At 37.2% G+C, this 12,963-nt stretch overlaps 1 protein-coding gene across 11 annotated transcripts in view; it reads left to right on the top strand.

Annotated features, from left to right (window-relative positions):
- Nucleotides 1-12,963, top strand: part of PTPRQ (protein tyrosine phosphatase receptor type Q) — a 201,253-nt gene that overhangs the window by 169,695 nt on the left and 18,595 nt on the right. For 9 of the 11 annotated variants that reach the window (XM_067559886.1, XM_067559884.1, XM_067559892.1 and 6 more), the window contains 4 exons: nucleotides 467-595; nucleotides 1,876-1,920; nucleotides 7,044-7,070; nucleotides 7,751-7,832. In XM_067559886.1, the coding sequence (XP_067415987.1) occupies nucleotides 467-595; nucleotides 1,876-1,920; nucleotides 7,044-7,070; nucleotides 7,751-7,832 (283 nt within the window). The remainder of the gene's footprint in view (nucleotides 1-466; nucleotides 596-1,875; nucleotides 1,921-7,043; nucleotides 7,071-7,750; nucleotides 7,833-12,963) is intronic. The other 2 variants (XM_067559887.1, XM_067559888.1) reach the window with 2 other exon arrangements.

Here is a 12,963-nt window from a genome sequence, read left to right as displayed (position 1 = left end):
CACCAGGGCACTGCAGGAAAATAAGAAATGAAGGCCAAGAGTCTACACAGGAGTTAAGAAGCATAAGGGTTTGATTATCTATTCACGCAAGTTTTACACTAGTGTAACTCTATTGGATTCAGCTGAATTACTTCTGGTTTACACTAGAGAAGGAGAGGAAAATCAGATCCAAGTTGTAATAATTTCTATACCAAATTTTCTCCAATGTCAAAATTTTGCCAGGAAAAATATATGGCTAAAATGTATGCTGACAAAAATGTCCAGAGATGGCTAAAAAGTCACTTGTTTTGCTAAGTTCATCACAGAATGAAAACTGGAAGTCTCATCATTTTTCTAGAGATTATCTACTTCTAGTTTTATGAAAGGATGAATCTATCCTCCTATCCTGCTAATTCACATGTAATTAATAAATCATTTGAATATTCTCTTTCATTCACTCTCAACTTTGTTATGAACTTTGGTTTAGAATCCGACAAAAGCAAAAAGAGGGAGGCACATACTCCCCGCGGGATGCAGAAATTATTGACACTAAATTCAAGCTGGATCAGTTGATCACAGTGGCAGACCTGGAACTGAAGGATAAGAGATTTACTCGGTAAGTTTGCTCCTTAGGCAAAACAGTAGTCCAAAGGATCTGTAGCCATGACCCTTTTCTGACCTTTGCTTGTTTGGAAGTGTTTGTGGTGTTCTTATTTACACAGATCACTAAGATCCTTTTTCAAAGAGTGCCCTCCATCCTCCAGACACTTCTAACTAGCATGTAATCTTCACATCTTTTACCATAATATAAAGATCTAAGTGCAAAGCATTCTTTAATTCAGATGGCAAAAGGAGCTGCATTTTTTAAACATAGGAAATGGTTCAATATTTTGATGGCTCAGAATTTTCTGTGGATTGCAAACTTATAAACTTCCCAAAAGATCCAGACTCTTAAACAGTCTTTTTCAGCTAATTCAATAAATACTTAGTCATTGTTTAATGGACATTTAGAAAACGTATGAGCACAAGGGGATCTGTCTAGCAGCTGTGTTCCTTTGGAACATGGAAACACTCTGGCCACCCTTGCACACCCAGGACCTGGAGAAGCATGGGGCAGTCCTAGGCCATTCAGCTGGCCAGATTTGCTGGGTTTTCGCAGTATGACAGAGACTCTTGCCCCATATACTGTTTGGAAGGGAAACTGTACTGTGTTCCTTTGGTAATCAGAAATTGTCACAGTATTCCACAAATAAATATCACGGAAATTCTAAACAAATTCTAAACAATTCTAAGCAAATGTTGGATAAATATTATTGACATGGCTATATTTCCCCTATGTGACACACAGCACATAGAATGTGAAACACTGTGGTAGGCAATCTCCTTAAAGATGAGAAGCCTAAGACTGCACTGCCCTAGGAGTTAAACATCCTACTGTTGCAGACTTAGGGTAGTTTGAAGATGAAAGCTTGTAGCTGTTGACCTGTTTGTTTTGAGTGTTTTTATGGCTACGTGTGTGGTGCAGAAAAGGATTATTGCATTACAAAGCTGTTCAAGTTTGTACATTCAAGAGTGGCCACTTGCAGCACATGGCCAAACATACTGGGAATTCTCTGGTGCTAATGAATGCAATGCATTCTGTGTGGGCAGCATGCCCACATTTTGTTGAGATAACATAGTCTAATACCTGTTGGCAGTAATGGGGGAGATGTTCACTTTCAGCAGACAGATACCAACCCTTTGCACCTTCGTAGCTGTAACTCAGAGAAATGTGGATCCAAAAAAAAAAAAAAATGGAGAAGTTTCCTACAATTTATAAATTTGCAAATTGTTAGCGAAATAAGAACAATACCGTTTTTGTTTGTGTACTAAATTATTAATGGATTTTACTTCCAGATACTCCTCATTTTTCTTTAGACGCAAGGAGATATTTGTCATCCAGTAAGTTATTGCACTGTTGAAGAGACCTGGTGTGATTTCCATAATGTTTTGGAACGTGTGTGCTGCTATACTTTGCTGATCTTTGTCCAAAGTATATAATTTTCCAAAGTGTGTTCTTGGTAATGAAAATGAAATTAATATTTGCAGCCTATACTGTTATATGGTAATGCTAATGACAAATGATTGTATTTGTCATCCTGTTATCTTTGATTTCAGTTACTAATGTTAAGATACTATTATTCTGCAACTATTTTAAAACAAACTAGAGCAATTTTTTTACAGAAATTAAGTCAGGCTCAACTCATCAGATGTACAAAATGTAAAGATCATAATTAGAGTACTTCATATATCAATGTGAATTCAAAACTGGGCCTTACACTTTTCTTCAAGAATTAGAATTTGCGTATTCAGGAGAAATCCTTCTGTTTCTCCTCAGATGCCTATTGTACTGTCCATGCTACCACAAAGCATTCAATTAAGATCTCAGCAAAAATTCTAGGGGGTCAAATACCATGTTACATGGGAGAGTTCCACTTTACCACTGCTCTGCCTAAATTATGTCCAATTTGGATTTATAGAATGTCAAACCCTGCAGGTTAGGCTACAAAACTGTAATATTTCATATTTATGTGCACTTTGTTAAGTGATTTATGCACAGCAAGGACTTTACTGAGCAGTAATTTAGCAGTTTTAGTTACCCTACCAATGGCTGTATTTTGAGTCACTTTCACTTTCTGGCTTTGATGTAATAAGAGCAATATGGAATGTAAAGGTGTCATGTTAATATGTTACGTTAGTATGCTACATGCTGATGCTTGCGCTGTGACCATCACAAATTCAAAATGTGGTACTACTTCCTATTTCTGCACTTCCTCACTGTCATGAGTTGGTTGAGTTATCATACGCACATAGTCAGCTGCTCAATGACAACTTTTCAAATGATGAGGGAATACTTAGTTAGCAAATTTATTGCCAGATTCTAGCCCATTTGTGCCATCTAAGCAGCATAAATGAGCCAGTTTGGGGAAGGAATCTGGCCATGTGTATCATTTCCGCTTGTCCTATATAATGTGAAGCATTGAAAACAGTGTTCTGTAACTGGCCAGCTAAGAATTCCCTCACAGTGGGGGAAATCTTTTGAGGTAAAGCCACTTCCTGCACCAACCACCCATTCCTACACTTCTGTGCACAACACAGTGCTCTGCCAGTTGTCGGCTGGCATACCATACTTCAGCTGGTATAAGTTAGAGCAGCCTTGGAGATAGGGCTGGCACAGGTTGGCCCCCAGAATCAATTTGACGGAGATATATCCCCAATTTATCATACATACCATGAAGCATTTTCTCATGATCAACGTTGTCATGACCTACAGTCCAAGTAAAGGAACAGATTCTCTCTTCTATTGCAGTCTCTTCATGTGTCTGTGTTGTGAAAGGGCTGTAAACCTCGTGACAATGGACCTTAGGGAATACAACTTCATGGGGGTATTCCTGGATGGCATAGAGTTGACTGCCATCCCTTGTACCTTCTGGCATTGAGGTATGCCAGGGATTTTTTGAGGAAAGAGCGGACCAGGCCTGAGAATATTGTGCTCTAGCTATTCTTGGTTGCAGAATGGCCCTGAAAGGCTCTTATAACTGAGTGTAAATTAGACCAGCCATGTGGCACTATCAAGAATAAAGAAGATCCAGAGGTGCCTTAAAGCTGCTATTGTCCCATCCTCACTCCTCCATTTCACTCTCTCCCTTCCCCTATGCCAGCCAAGCTCTTCTGTGGATGTGGTTGAAGGGAAGAGGGCATGGTGATATCATTGCCCCTGTCTCAAACCTATGTGCTCCCTGTAGAAGTTCTAATGCAACTGTCAGTGCTAGTGTCCCTCAGTTTAGTGTACCAAGGATCAAGATTGCACCTAGCCACTGTGCAGTGGAAGGGAATGGGCCTTGTATCCTCTCACCATTGCCCTTGATCAGTTGGAAAGGGTTAAGCCCTATGTCGGTCTCAATTAACTTGTTAAAAATTATTTCCTCAGTTATTCCTAGCAAGTGTCAGTGGTACTTATGAGTTAAGCCTTTAGTCTACATATTCATTTCTGTGGTTTTCCATTTGGACAAAGTTTTAATTCCCTATAGATTTCAGCTGATTGACCCAGAGAGAAAGCTGAATCTGTATGACTATATGGTCTTCAGTTACCCTTGCCAACATAAATAAATGGCTTCTTCCTAGGTCTATCAGAAGTAATCTGAGTGGGATTCAGATTTCTGATAGACTTTAAAAAATCCCATACGTGAAACAATACACTGTTTAAAAAGAAAATCAGATACAAAGCAAAAAGTGGTCTTTAGCTTAGAGAATGCTTTGCTTTACTTCCCCCCTTTAAATGCAGAGTAAATGGAAATGTTAAATTATGCTGTTGAAATAGGGGAATTTGTCACTTTACAGTCTGAGTATGTGTTGCACTTTTCGTGATCTGATGATATTTGAATCATGATGTTTCATACAGAGGACTGGAATGTAAGTGAAGCCATGCTGTTGGCAGACTAGTATTTGTACATTAAAAAATACTATATGATAAAACTTATACCTCTAATCACAATGTTTCATTTTAGAAATATCGAGATAAAATAAGATTAATTTTTAAACCTTTGGAAGATTGCGACCAAGCATAAAATTGTCCTGTGCAAAACTCCATTGAGCTACACTCATCATTCATAGTTCACTTATTGTGAAGCTTCTTATACAACAATACTTCAAAAGTCTCAGGTTAAACAAATTAAACTAAATGGCCTGATTAAACTACATGGCCTGATTTTCACAGGTGCTGAGCCCATCTGTAGCCCCCCGCTTGCTACATAGGGATTTTTGAAAGCTCAGTACCTCTGAAAATCAGATCCTTCAGTTAGGAGCCTAATTATGGAGGTAGGTGTCAAACTTTAGGCACCCAAGTTTCAAAAACTTTGGCACAACTTCATAAAAAACATTTAGCTCTTGTGAAAGGTGCAAAATGACCAGCACTGAAAATATAAATCTTCTGGTTAGCAACACAAACATGAGCTGGAAGGAAGCACATGGAGGAGTGAAAGTTTAGTTCAGTCTCCATGACTGTTCAGTGCTCGATGTCCCATGTTGCACTGCCAACAAGAGTGCAAAGAATGTTGTTGTGGTCCTGTCTCAGTGTCTTAGCTGTAGAATCCACTATATCTTGACCATAGCTGTAGGGTCCACTATATCTTGACTGTAGAGGGCTAAATGTCATACTCTGAATGCTCATGTGATGTGTAAATTTAATGTCAATTCCCAAATGACAGAACTACAAATGCAGTAAGTCACTAATCACTAGCAGTCCTAGGAGAGTGAAGCCAACAGTATCTCAGAAATTATTAGGATGTCATTTGGGACTTGATTTTTATTCCACTGCTCTAAGTAGAAGACAGTGGGATTCAAATATAAAGGAAGAACAAGCAGCATTTTTTTTGCAGAATCTGCTAAGAATTTTATCCAAAAAAATTATAGAGAGAGAGGAGAGCCTGATGTTCAAAAGCGAGCACATCTGTGCCCAATATGTTGGAGTAATTATTCAAGAATAGTTTCTCCCTGAGAAAACTTTAGCTCTGTAAAGCTGCTAAGGTCTGTAAAGGTTGGTTTATGTGACAAGTAAATGCAAGCTTGCCAATATGAGTAAACCAGAATACAATAAGTGCTAGTTAAACTTGTGAACACACTACACAGGGAAGTTCTGTGTTCATGCAAAGGGTGTCAATTCTTTATCATTCTTCACTCTCTTTTTCTGCCCATTCTGAGTTTCCACCTCTCCCTTAGCTGCCTGTTGTGCACTTTGGGTATAGTCTTGCTCTGATTGAAGTAGGTTCCAAAAATCCTTTTGATTTCAGTAGGACAGGATCTAGTTCTTTGTAAGCCTTATTTTGGATACAGATTTCCTCTAATTTGGTTCCACTAGCCAGTTTACATTGTTTTGAGAAAATTATCATATCAACACAATACACATTACCAGTGCACATATACTGTAGCCTTGACATTAACTTCTATTGTGTTATGCAGATAATTTAATAATATATGGCTCTGCAGTTGTTTTAATATAATTTTTGTTTCTTATTCATATTCCCACTTCTCCTTTTTCTAAAATGTATTTAAAGGTGTACATTTTTGAAGGACCAAATCATCCTTTAAAATTTTTCATTTTGAATTTCTTTGCTAGAGATTTTTCAGCACGATCTGCAAATCTGAGTACCTGAAGTTAAGCCCCTAAATTGATAGGACTTGATGCACCTCTGGAAGGTGTTCAGATACTACGGTGATAAGCATGGTATAAGAACCTATATAGAACAAAATAGAATATTTAGGTCCTGATCCTGCAATGTGCCTCCATGTGAAATACCCTTGTAGGATTGGCCTTGGGAGCCTAACTATGTAGCCTGATTTTCAAATTTGCTGAGCACCCAGAAACTCACATTGAAGTAAGGCCACTTATATAGAGGCTTAAATGTGGAATTTGGAACCTACTCACCAGTTTTGAAAATCTTGGCATTCACCATTTAGCTTCTATATAGTCATAAAGCTCAAAGATTTGAAAGATGGGAACATGTTGGAGCTACAAAGGGCTTTATGTGCTGAGTAGCCTTCTTGAGCATCCCCAGAGCTGCTACATGGCCTGGGAGGCAGGCTTCCTTTATCACCCAAATCCTCAACTATGCTTCTTGGGCTTGACACTGAGTCTCTGACTTTGCCCGTAAAAGAATGACATGAACACATTTCATTTTATGCTATATCCTTAATGTAAAACAATGGAATGTCCGATATAAGTTAAGCAGTGTTGTATCTGATGTGTGGATATCTTGGGCCAGTGAGCATTTTACCACAGAACATTGGTAAGATGCTTTGAAGAGAATAATAGGCTGAAACTGCATCTGCTATTCTTATAAATACATAAAGTAAGAGCTCAATAAGACAGTTATCCAAGATATCTAAAATACAATATTATCCCAATCCACTGAAATCAATTTAGCTTTGATTCTTTAGTTATTTGAATTTTGCATCTAGAGCCTTATCAGAATGCACTCTATTCTCTGACTCACAGCTTATTGCATTTAACACAATCTCTGTTGCAGGTTACTTAGTTATAGAAAATCCATCAAGTAAGTTGATTAAAGATTTTTATATTATGGCTATCACTTCACTAGTTTGATGAGTGTGAATGTGTGGTTCCTCCTTCTATGTTCATTAGAAAAAACTCCAAGCTGAGTATAAATCATAAAAGCATGACTAATTGCATGGTAACTGGAGAAATGCCTTCTCTCTCTCTGGGGTGAAGTCTGCATGCCTGTGTTTTAGCTTGGGAAGTAATACAGGGATATTTAAACTCCTTGGGGTTTAAAAACCATGTCATTATGAGAATGAGGTCACTGCAATATTTTATATGTCTAAAACCTTGCAATGTATAAAATGTTTTCAGTGCAACAAAGAGATATTATGTATTTTAGAATATAATGATAACCTTACAAATGTACATTAATATCAAAACCCTGTATTGGAATGCTAAATGTATTAAAAAACAATCCCACCCAACAAGACTGTTAAAGCTAATAACTAGATCAGAAGGAGTAATAGATGAGAACATGCTCTTATTTTGAAATGCTCTAAACAAATCATATAACCACACTGTCAGTTATTTATATAATGTTATTTTATCTCTGCAAATATCAATTATTAGTAAACTGGATAACAATTTCTTCTGATAAGCCAGTGGTTAAATGAAAAACAAATAAACCAAAACCCAACCTTCACATGTGTCTAACTCCTCTATCATTACTTCTAGGCCAATAAGCAAGAAATCCTTCCTACAACATGTTGAAGAACTTTGCACAAACAACAACCTAAAGTTTCAAGAAGAATTTTCGGTATGTTACTAGCAGTTGTCACAACATCGCAAGATCTCCAGTCGTTTCATGTGTCACATTTCATGTCCATTTTAAGCATGCAAGGCCATGAAGGACTCTGGCCTTGATAATCAATACCCAATTACTACATTGATTGTTTAGAAAGTAATATTACACTGATTTAAGTTGTGTAGTCTTTGTTGCAACCTGATCAGAATTATTCACCTAGTGTGTCAGCAAAAGATGATCTTCGTTAGCCCTTCCTGCTATGACACCATCCTCAGTAGTAAGCTAGACTGTGACATTAAAGTGATATTTCTAAAAATTTATAGAAATATACATGTAGTTTGAGAATATTTTGTTTGGTGCTTTATTTTTGCTTTACATTTAATCATGATATTGTTTTATTTTGAAAAAAAATCAGATCTTTATGCTTAGATCAAGATATGACATGTATTGGATTGTAACTGATCGTACAGGATGTTATCTTACGGGGTTCATTCAGATATACCTAACCACTTTAAACAACGTCATTTTCTTCAGGAGTAAAAGCCCAAAATACATAGCTGACATTTATTTAGTGAAAGGTGAAGAGACCAATCATGTTCCCATAAAAACCAATGGAGAATTATGTCATCAGCTTCAATGGGAGCAAGCTTGGGTCCATACACTTTCATTCTTTTACAAATAATAGGCCAAATCTTGCTTGTCTTGCTCTTTTGAAGAGCCTGAGTGGGACTGGAACTGCTCATGTGGCTATGGCCAGCAGCATTTGAGCCATTAACTCTGCAAGTCGTCTGATTCCAGTTGAAAAATGATTAGTTTTCAAAGTACACATGACATCTATGTCATAAATATACAATTTCAAAACTACATTTAAACCTCAAATAAACTTTTCAATGTTTTCTTAAGTAACTTCTTTTTTATGGCTATCACATTTAAATTATTTTTTTACACTTTATCTACTCTTTTTGTTATTTTAGAATTCTTATCATCATCATCATGTCTAACATATTCAGTTATTTGCCATCACAAAAATAATTTGTCAATCTCCGGTGACTTTACCGTTTTGGATTTATAGATTTGTCATGAATTGCTTACTATTTGGATTTATAAAAATGAAGAATCAAACAATTGACTTTTATACTGCTAGATTATAATATTTCAGTCTCTCTGGGAACAACAACAAAAGTGTGAAAAGATTAATGATATTTCCTACAGCTTTTTGGCTATGCTCCTTAAGTCTTATTGGACTGGATTTAATAATAAAAAAGCGCCATAAAATTCTTGTGAGCAGTAATGCAGAGGAAGCTTTTTTACAAGGGTAGAAGTGTTATTTCACTAGAACAGGAGCGATTATAATTGTATTATGCATGACTGAGCAGATGAAAAGTTTTCTTAGCAATAACATTTTCACATTTTAAAGTTCATCACTGGAAAGTTTCTAATGTTGCTTTTAGGCATTATAGTTTCACAACAATTATAGGGTTAAAGATTATAGCACTGAAATTAATTAAAATCTAACATTAATTATAATGTTCTATCAGGTAGTAGTAGTATGATCATTTTTTAAAACTTAATCAAATACTTATAGCAAAACCCTAATTTGACTAAATTACTAACTGAACTCTTAGTTAACGAAAGGGTGTGGTCTGCAGTGCATTGTAGACTCAGGTTTGTGAGACCTAGACTTGTGAAATTGGTTTTTCCAAGTCCACACTTGAGAAAACACTCTGCAGTGTAAATCTGGGCTTACGGTTGCTGGACCCAGGCCTCACAGCCATGCTAACGTGTCTATACTGTGTCATGCAGACCTTCTGACTCAGATACACTGTAAAATAACAGGGATTAGACCTGAGTCCCAGAAGGACTTGGGCTCTGACCCACTCCACTAATAGGGTCCTAGGACCCAGGTCCTGAGTGCTTGTTAACTCAAGTCACATTGATTTATGTCCAAGCCCCTCTTGGACATAAAACCTGAGCCAGAGCCCAGGCTGAGAGTGCTATGTAGACATACCCAAAATTTTTATATGCCCCCTGAGTTTGTACTGTACTTCAGCTTCCCCAACTCTAAAATGTAGTGAAGATCTTCCAGATGGGCTTATCCAAGGCCAGCCAGCACCCAGGGATAGGTTGTGGTCCTGGGGTAAGGCATATCAATCAACTGTGCAGGCAAGGAGGCTGTAAGGAGCCATGCTAACTGGTGGTGGACCATCTTCACCCATTTCCTGAACCCTTAGTTTTCTGAAGGTTTTGCATGTCTCCTGAGACCTTTGGAAAATCAGGCTTGTGTGGTATTCGATACTGTTATGGTGAGTATTTTACAATATGTTTTGTAAGTGCTATTAATGAATAAGCATGTCAACTACTCCAAATATTTCAATAAAAGTCCCCATCTTACCAAAAAAGTTCTATAATATATACTGCATAAAGGAGTTATCTGAAAAGTTTATAAACCTGAAGAGAAACATTCCTTCTGTAATAAATCATCATCATTGAATTTGAGACTCTAAATAATCCTTATCTTGTGCTAAAATAATCAGTTGGGGTGAAATTTATCCTGGTGTGGAGAGCTGGCACAAGGCCGTTAGCACCAGTTGAGAGCTGTGATGGATCTGATCAAGGCATGGGGGCATAGTTAGAGCAGTAACACAGGGTGCCTCTGAATTGCAGAGGGCTCTCTGCTGCAGCCTCAAATTGGCAAATTAAGGTCAGGCTCTTGGGATATGCACTTAACATGGAAATAATGGTCCAAATTCCTGCAAACGGCCACAGAGCTTGGGAGAATGCCACCTCCCAACACTCTTGCTTACTTTCCCACACAAAATCCAATGACAGAAGCTTTGTGTGAAGAAAGAAGAATTTTACGCTTTATGAATACAGGAACTTATAACTTGTCCACCACCCATTTTACTTCCTGCCATTATTGAATCCTGATTTCAACCCTTAGAAATCAACTGGGCTCTGTCCAGGTTCAGGGGACTTCCCAAGTGGAGCCAATTGCAGGATCAAGGCATTACTGCCTTATAAATTAAAATGTTATTGACAAAAGAGAGCTACACAACTGACTACCAAGAAAGAACCAGTTTTGGGAATGGCCACTGGTTTAACCAAGGACAAGATTGACAACAAACAGTATTAATCAGGAGACAAAATCAAAGCTAAATCAATTCTTTTTTTTTTTTTAACATGTGTGTTTGGTAATTTGCAACAGCATGTTCTTTAGTTCTATATTAACTTTGTGTCTATTAACCACATTGTTTATTCCTTTGACATACATTGAGGTAAGTTGAAAAATGTCAACTTTTATATATAAGGAGACTTGTAAATTTTGAGGGTGAATTGCTCGCCTCTTCTTTGGGAAGAGGAAGAATAAAATCATTGAGTTGTATTAAGGCATATGGGCCTACACAGATTAAGGGGCAGATTTTCAAGGGCACAAATGCTCCCATTGACTTTCAATGGAAGTTGAGCACCTAACTGCTCTTTGCAAATCTCCTCCTATGTGATTTCACAGGAAGAGCATTACATCTCCAAGAACCTAGTTCCCCTAAAGTTGAGTCCTGTGCTTTAATCATAAGACTGTCTTTCCTTTCTAAAAGAATAGTGCCTGCAATTATACAATCAAGGATAGAATTATAAAGGCCATCCAGTCTTCCTCTCATTAGCTGGAAGTAGGACAACATTTCCCATGAGATATAATTGCACACAATATGATGCTCTGTGAGGTTTTGAACTTTCCTCTGAGTATTAGGCATTAGCAATTGTTGGACATAGGGTGCTGGACTAAATGGACTAGTATGCTTATTGTTGGATGGTTTGTTTCATTATGGCAATTCTTATATTTTACTACATATATTTACAAAATGTAATAAGAAAATTAAGTACAGTAAATCATATTGTTCTCTATAACTGAAGACACCAAGTAGGTCTGGATGAATGCTTAAAATAAGTATTTGTGAAAAATCATTTGAATAACAAACACCATTGCTCCTTGACACTATTCATGATCTATATTATTTGCTGTTTCTGAATGTTTGTACATGAAATTCTGTTCACAAGAACATTCACAGATGGGAAAACTATCATGAAATCTCATGCAGACTTGCATTTGATAAGAATTAGTATCAGGGTGTTTGCAAGCCATACTGAAAGCTCTTCTGGCTTTGGGAACAATTCAGCCAGGGAGCAGAAACAATATTAAGTGAAGAAGGTGATCAGTTACACAGCACAAATGGCAAATTATGAATAACCAATACTTAAAGCAATAGGTACAGTTAATAATTTGTGAGCAATACATAAGTTGAAATGTGCTTAATAAGCCACTCATCAAATAATGAACAAAAATATGAAAGTTAGTCTGGTTGTAGATAATTTACAAACAGAAAGAAGTAGTTAAATTCTGTCTGCCTAAGGGTTTTTCTGTATTGCCCATCACCATGATAAATTAATAATCACACATAAATTTTGTGTCTATTGGAAGGCCCATACTAGACTACATGGAATATTCTCCTCTTCACTCCTTTGGGTTCTAGGAAAGTCTGCTTTTATATATAATTTCATCAAATAAGATCTTTTCTGTGAATGATTCACCCATCTCTGCCCCTGAGTAATAGAATTCATGAACAGTTATGAAACTATGGTTCACTTGCTACGAAACCCAACCCCCACTTGCCCAACCCCCTCAGGAACAGACCGGTGAGCAATAACTAATTGCCAGTTGTCTCTGTTTGATTAAACACTCATCAGTTCTCATGCGGTGGCAAGAGCTCTCCCAAGCTACAGGAAATAGGAAAAGGCATTACTCAAAAGTCACATAAGACATTGTTACCACATTATACAGCATCATGAAAAGACAGGAAAAAGCAAAAAAGGTGATAGTCTGACTTTATCCAGACTTTTAAAGGTGAAAGTTCATGTAAGCTTAAATTGTTCAGCCTGACAGTGTTTTCTGCAGTGCTGCATCTGACGCTGTTGATGTAACTAGGGTTGAGGGTGAGGTGAAATGCTTCTGCAGTGTCTCCAGCTGCCCTTAGAGGTGCAACATATCATAGAACTGAAAATTCCTCCTTTTGCTGGAGTGACTATATGAGGGGAAATTGTATTATTGATCCATTTGTAATACTGAGTACAAAGCAAATTTAAAGGCTTT

Source organism: Emydura macquarii, unplaced genomic scaffold (genome assembly GCF_026122565.2).
Source record: "Emydura macquarii macquarii isolate MOO-44397 ecotype Brisbane River unplaced genomic scaffold, CSIRO-AGI_Emac_v2 contig_2205, whole genome shotgun sequence".
NCBI lineage: Eukaryota > Metazoa > Chordata > Testudines > Chelidae > Emydura > Emydura macquarii.
Note: the sequence above shows the minus strand (reverse complement) of the source record. Positions and strands in the feature narration are given on the sequence as shown.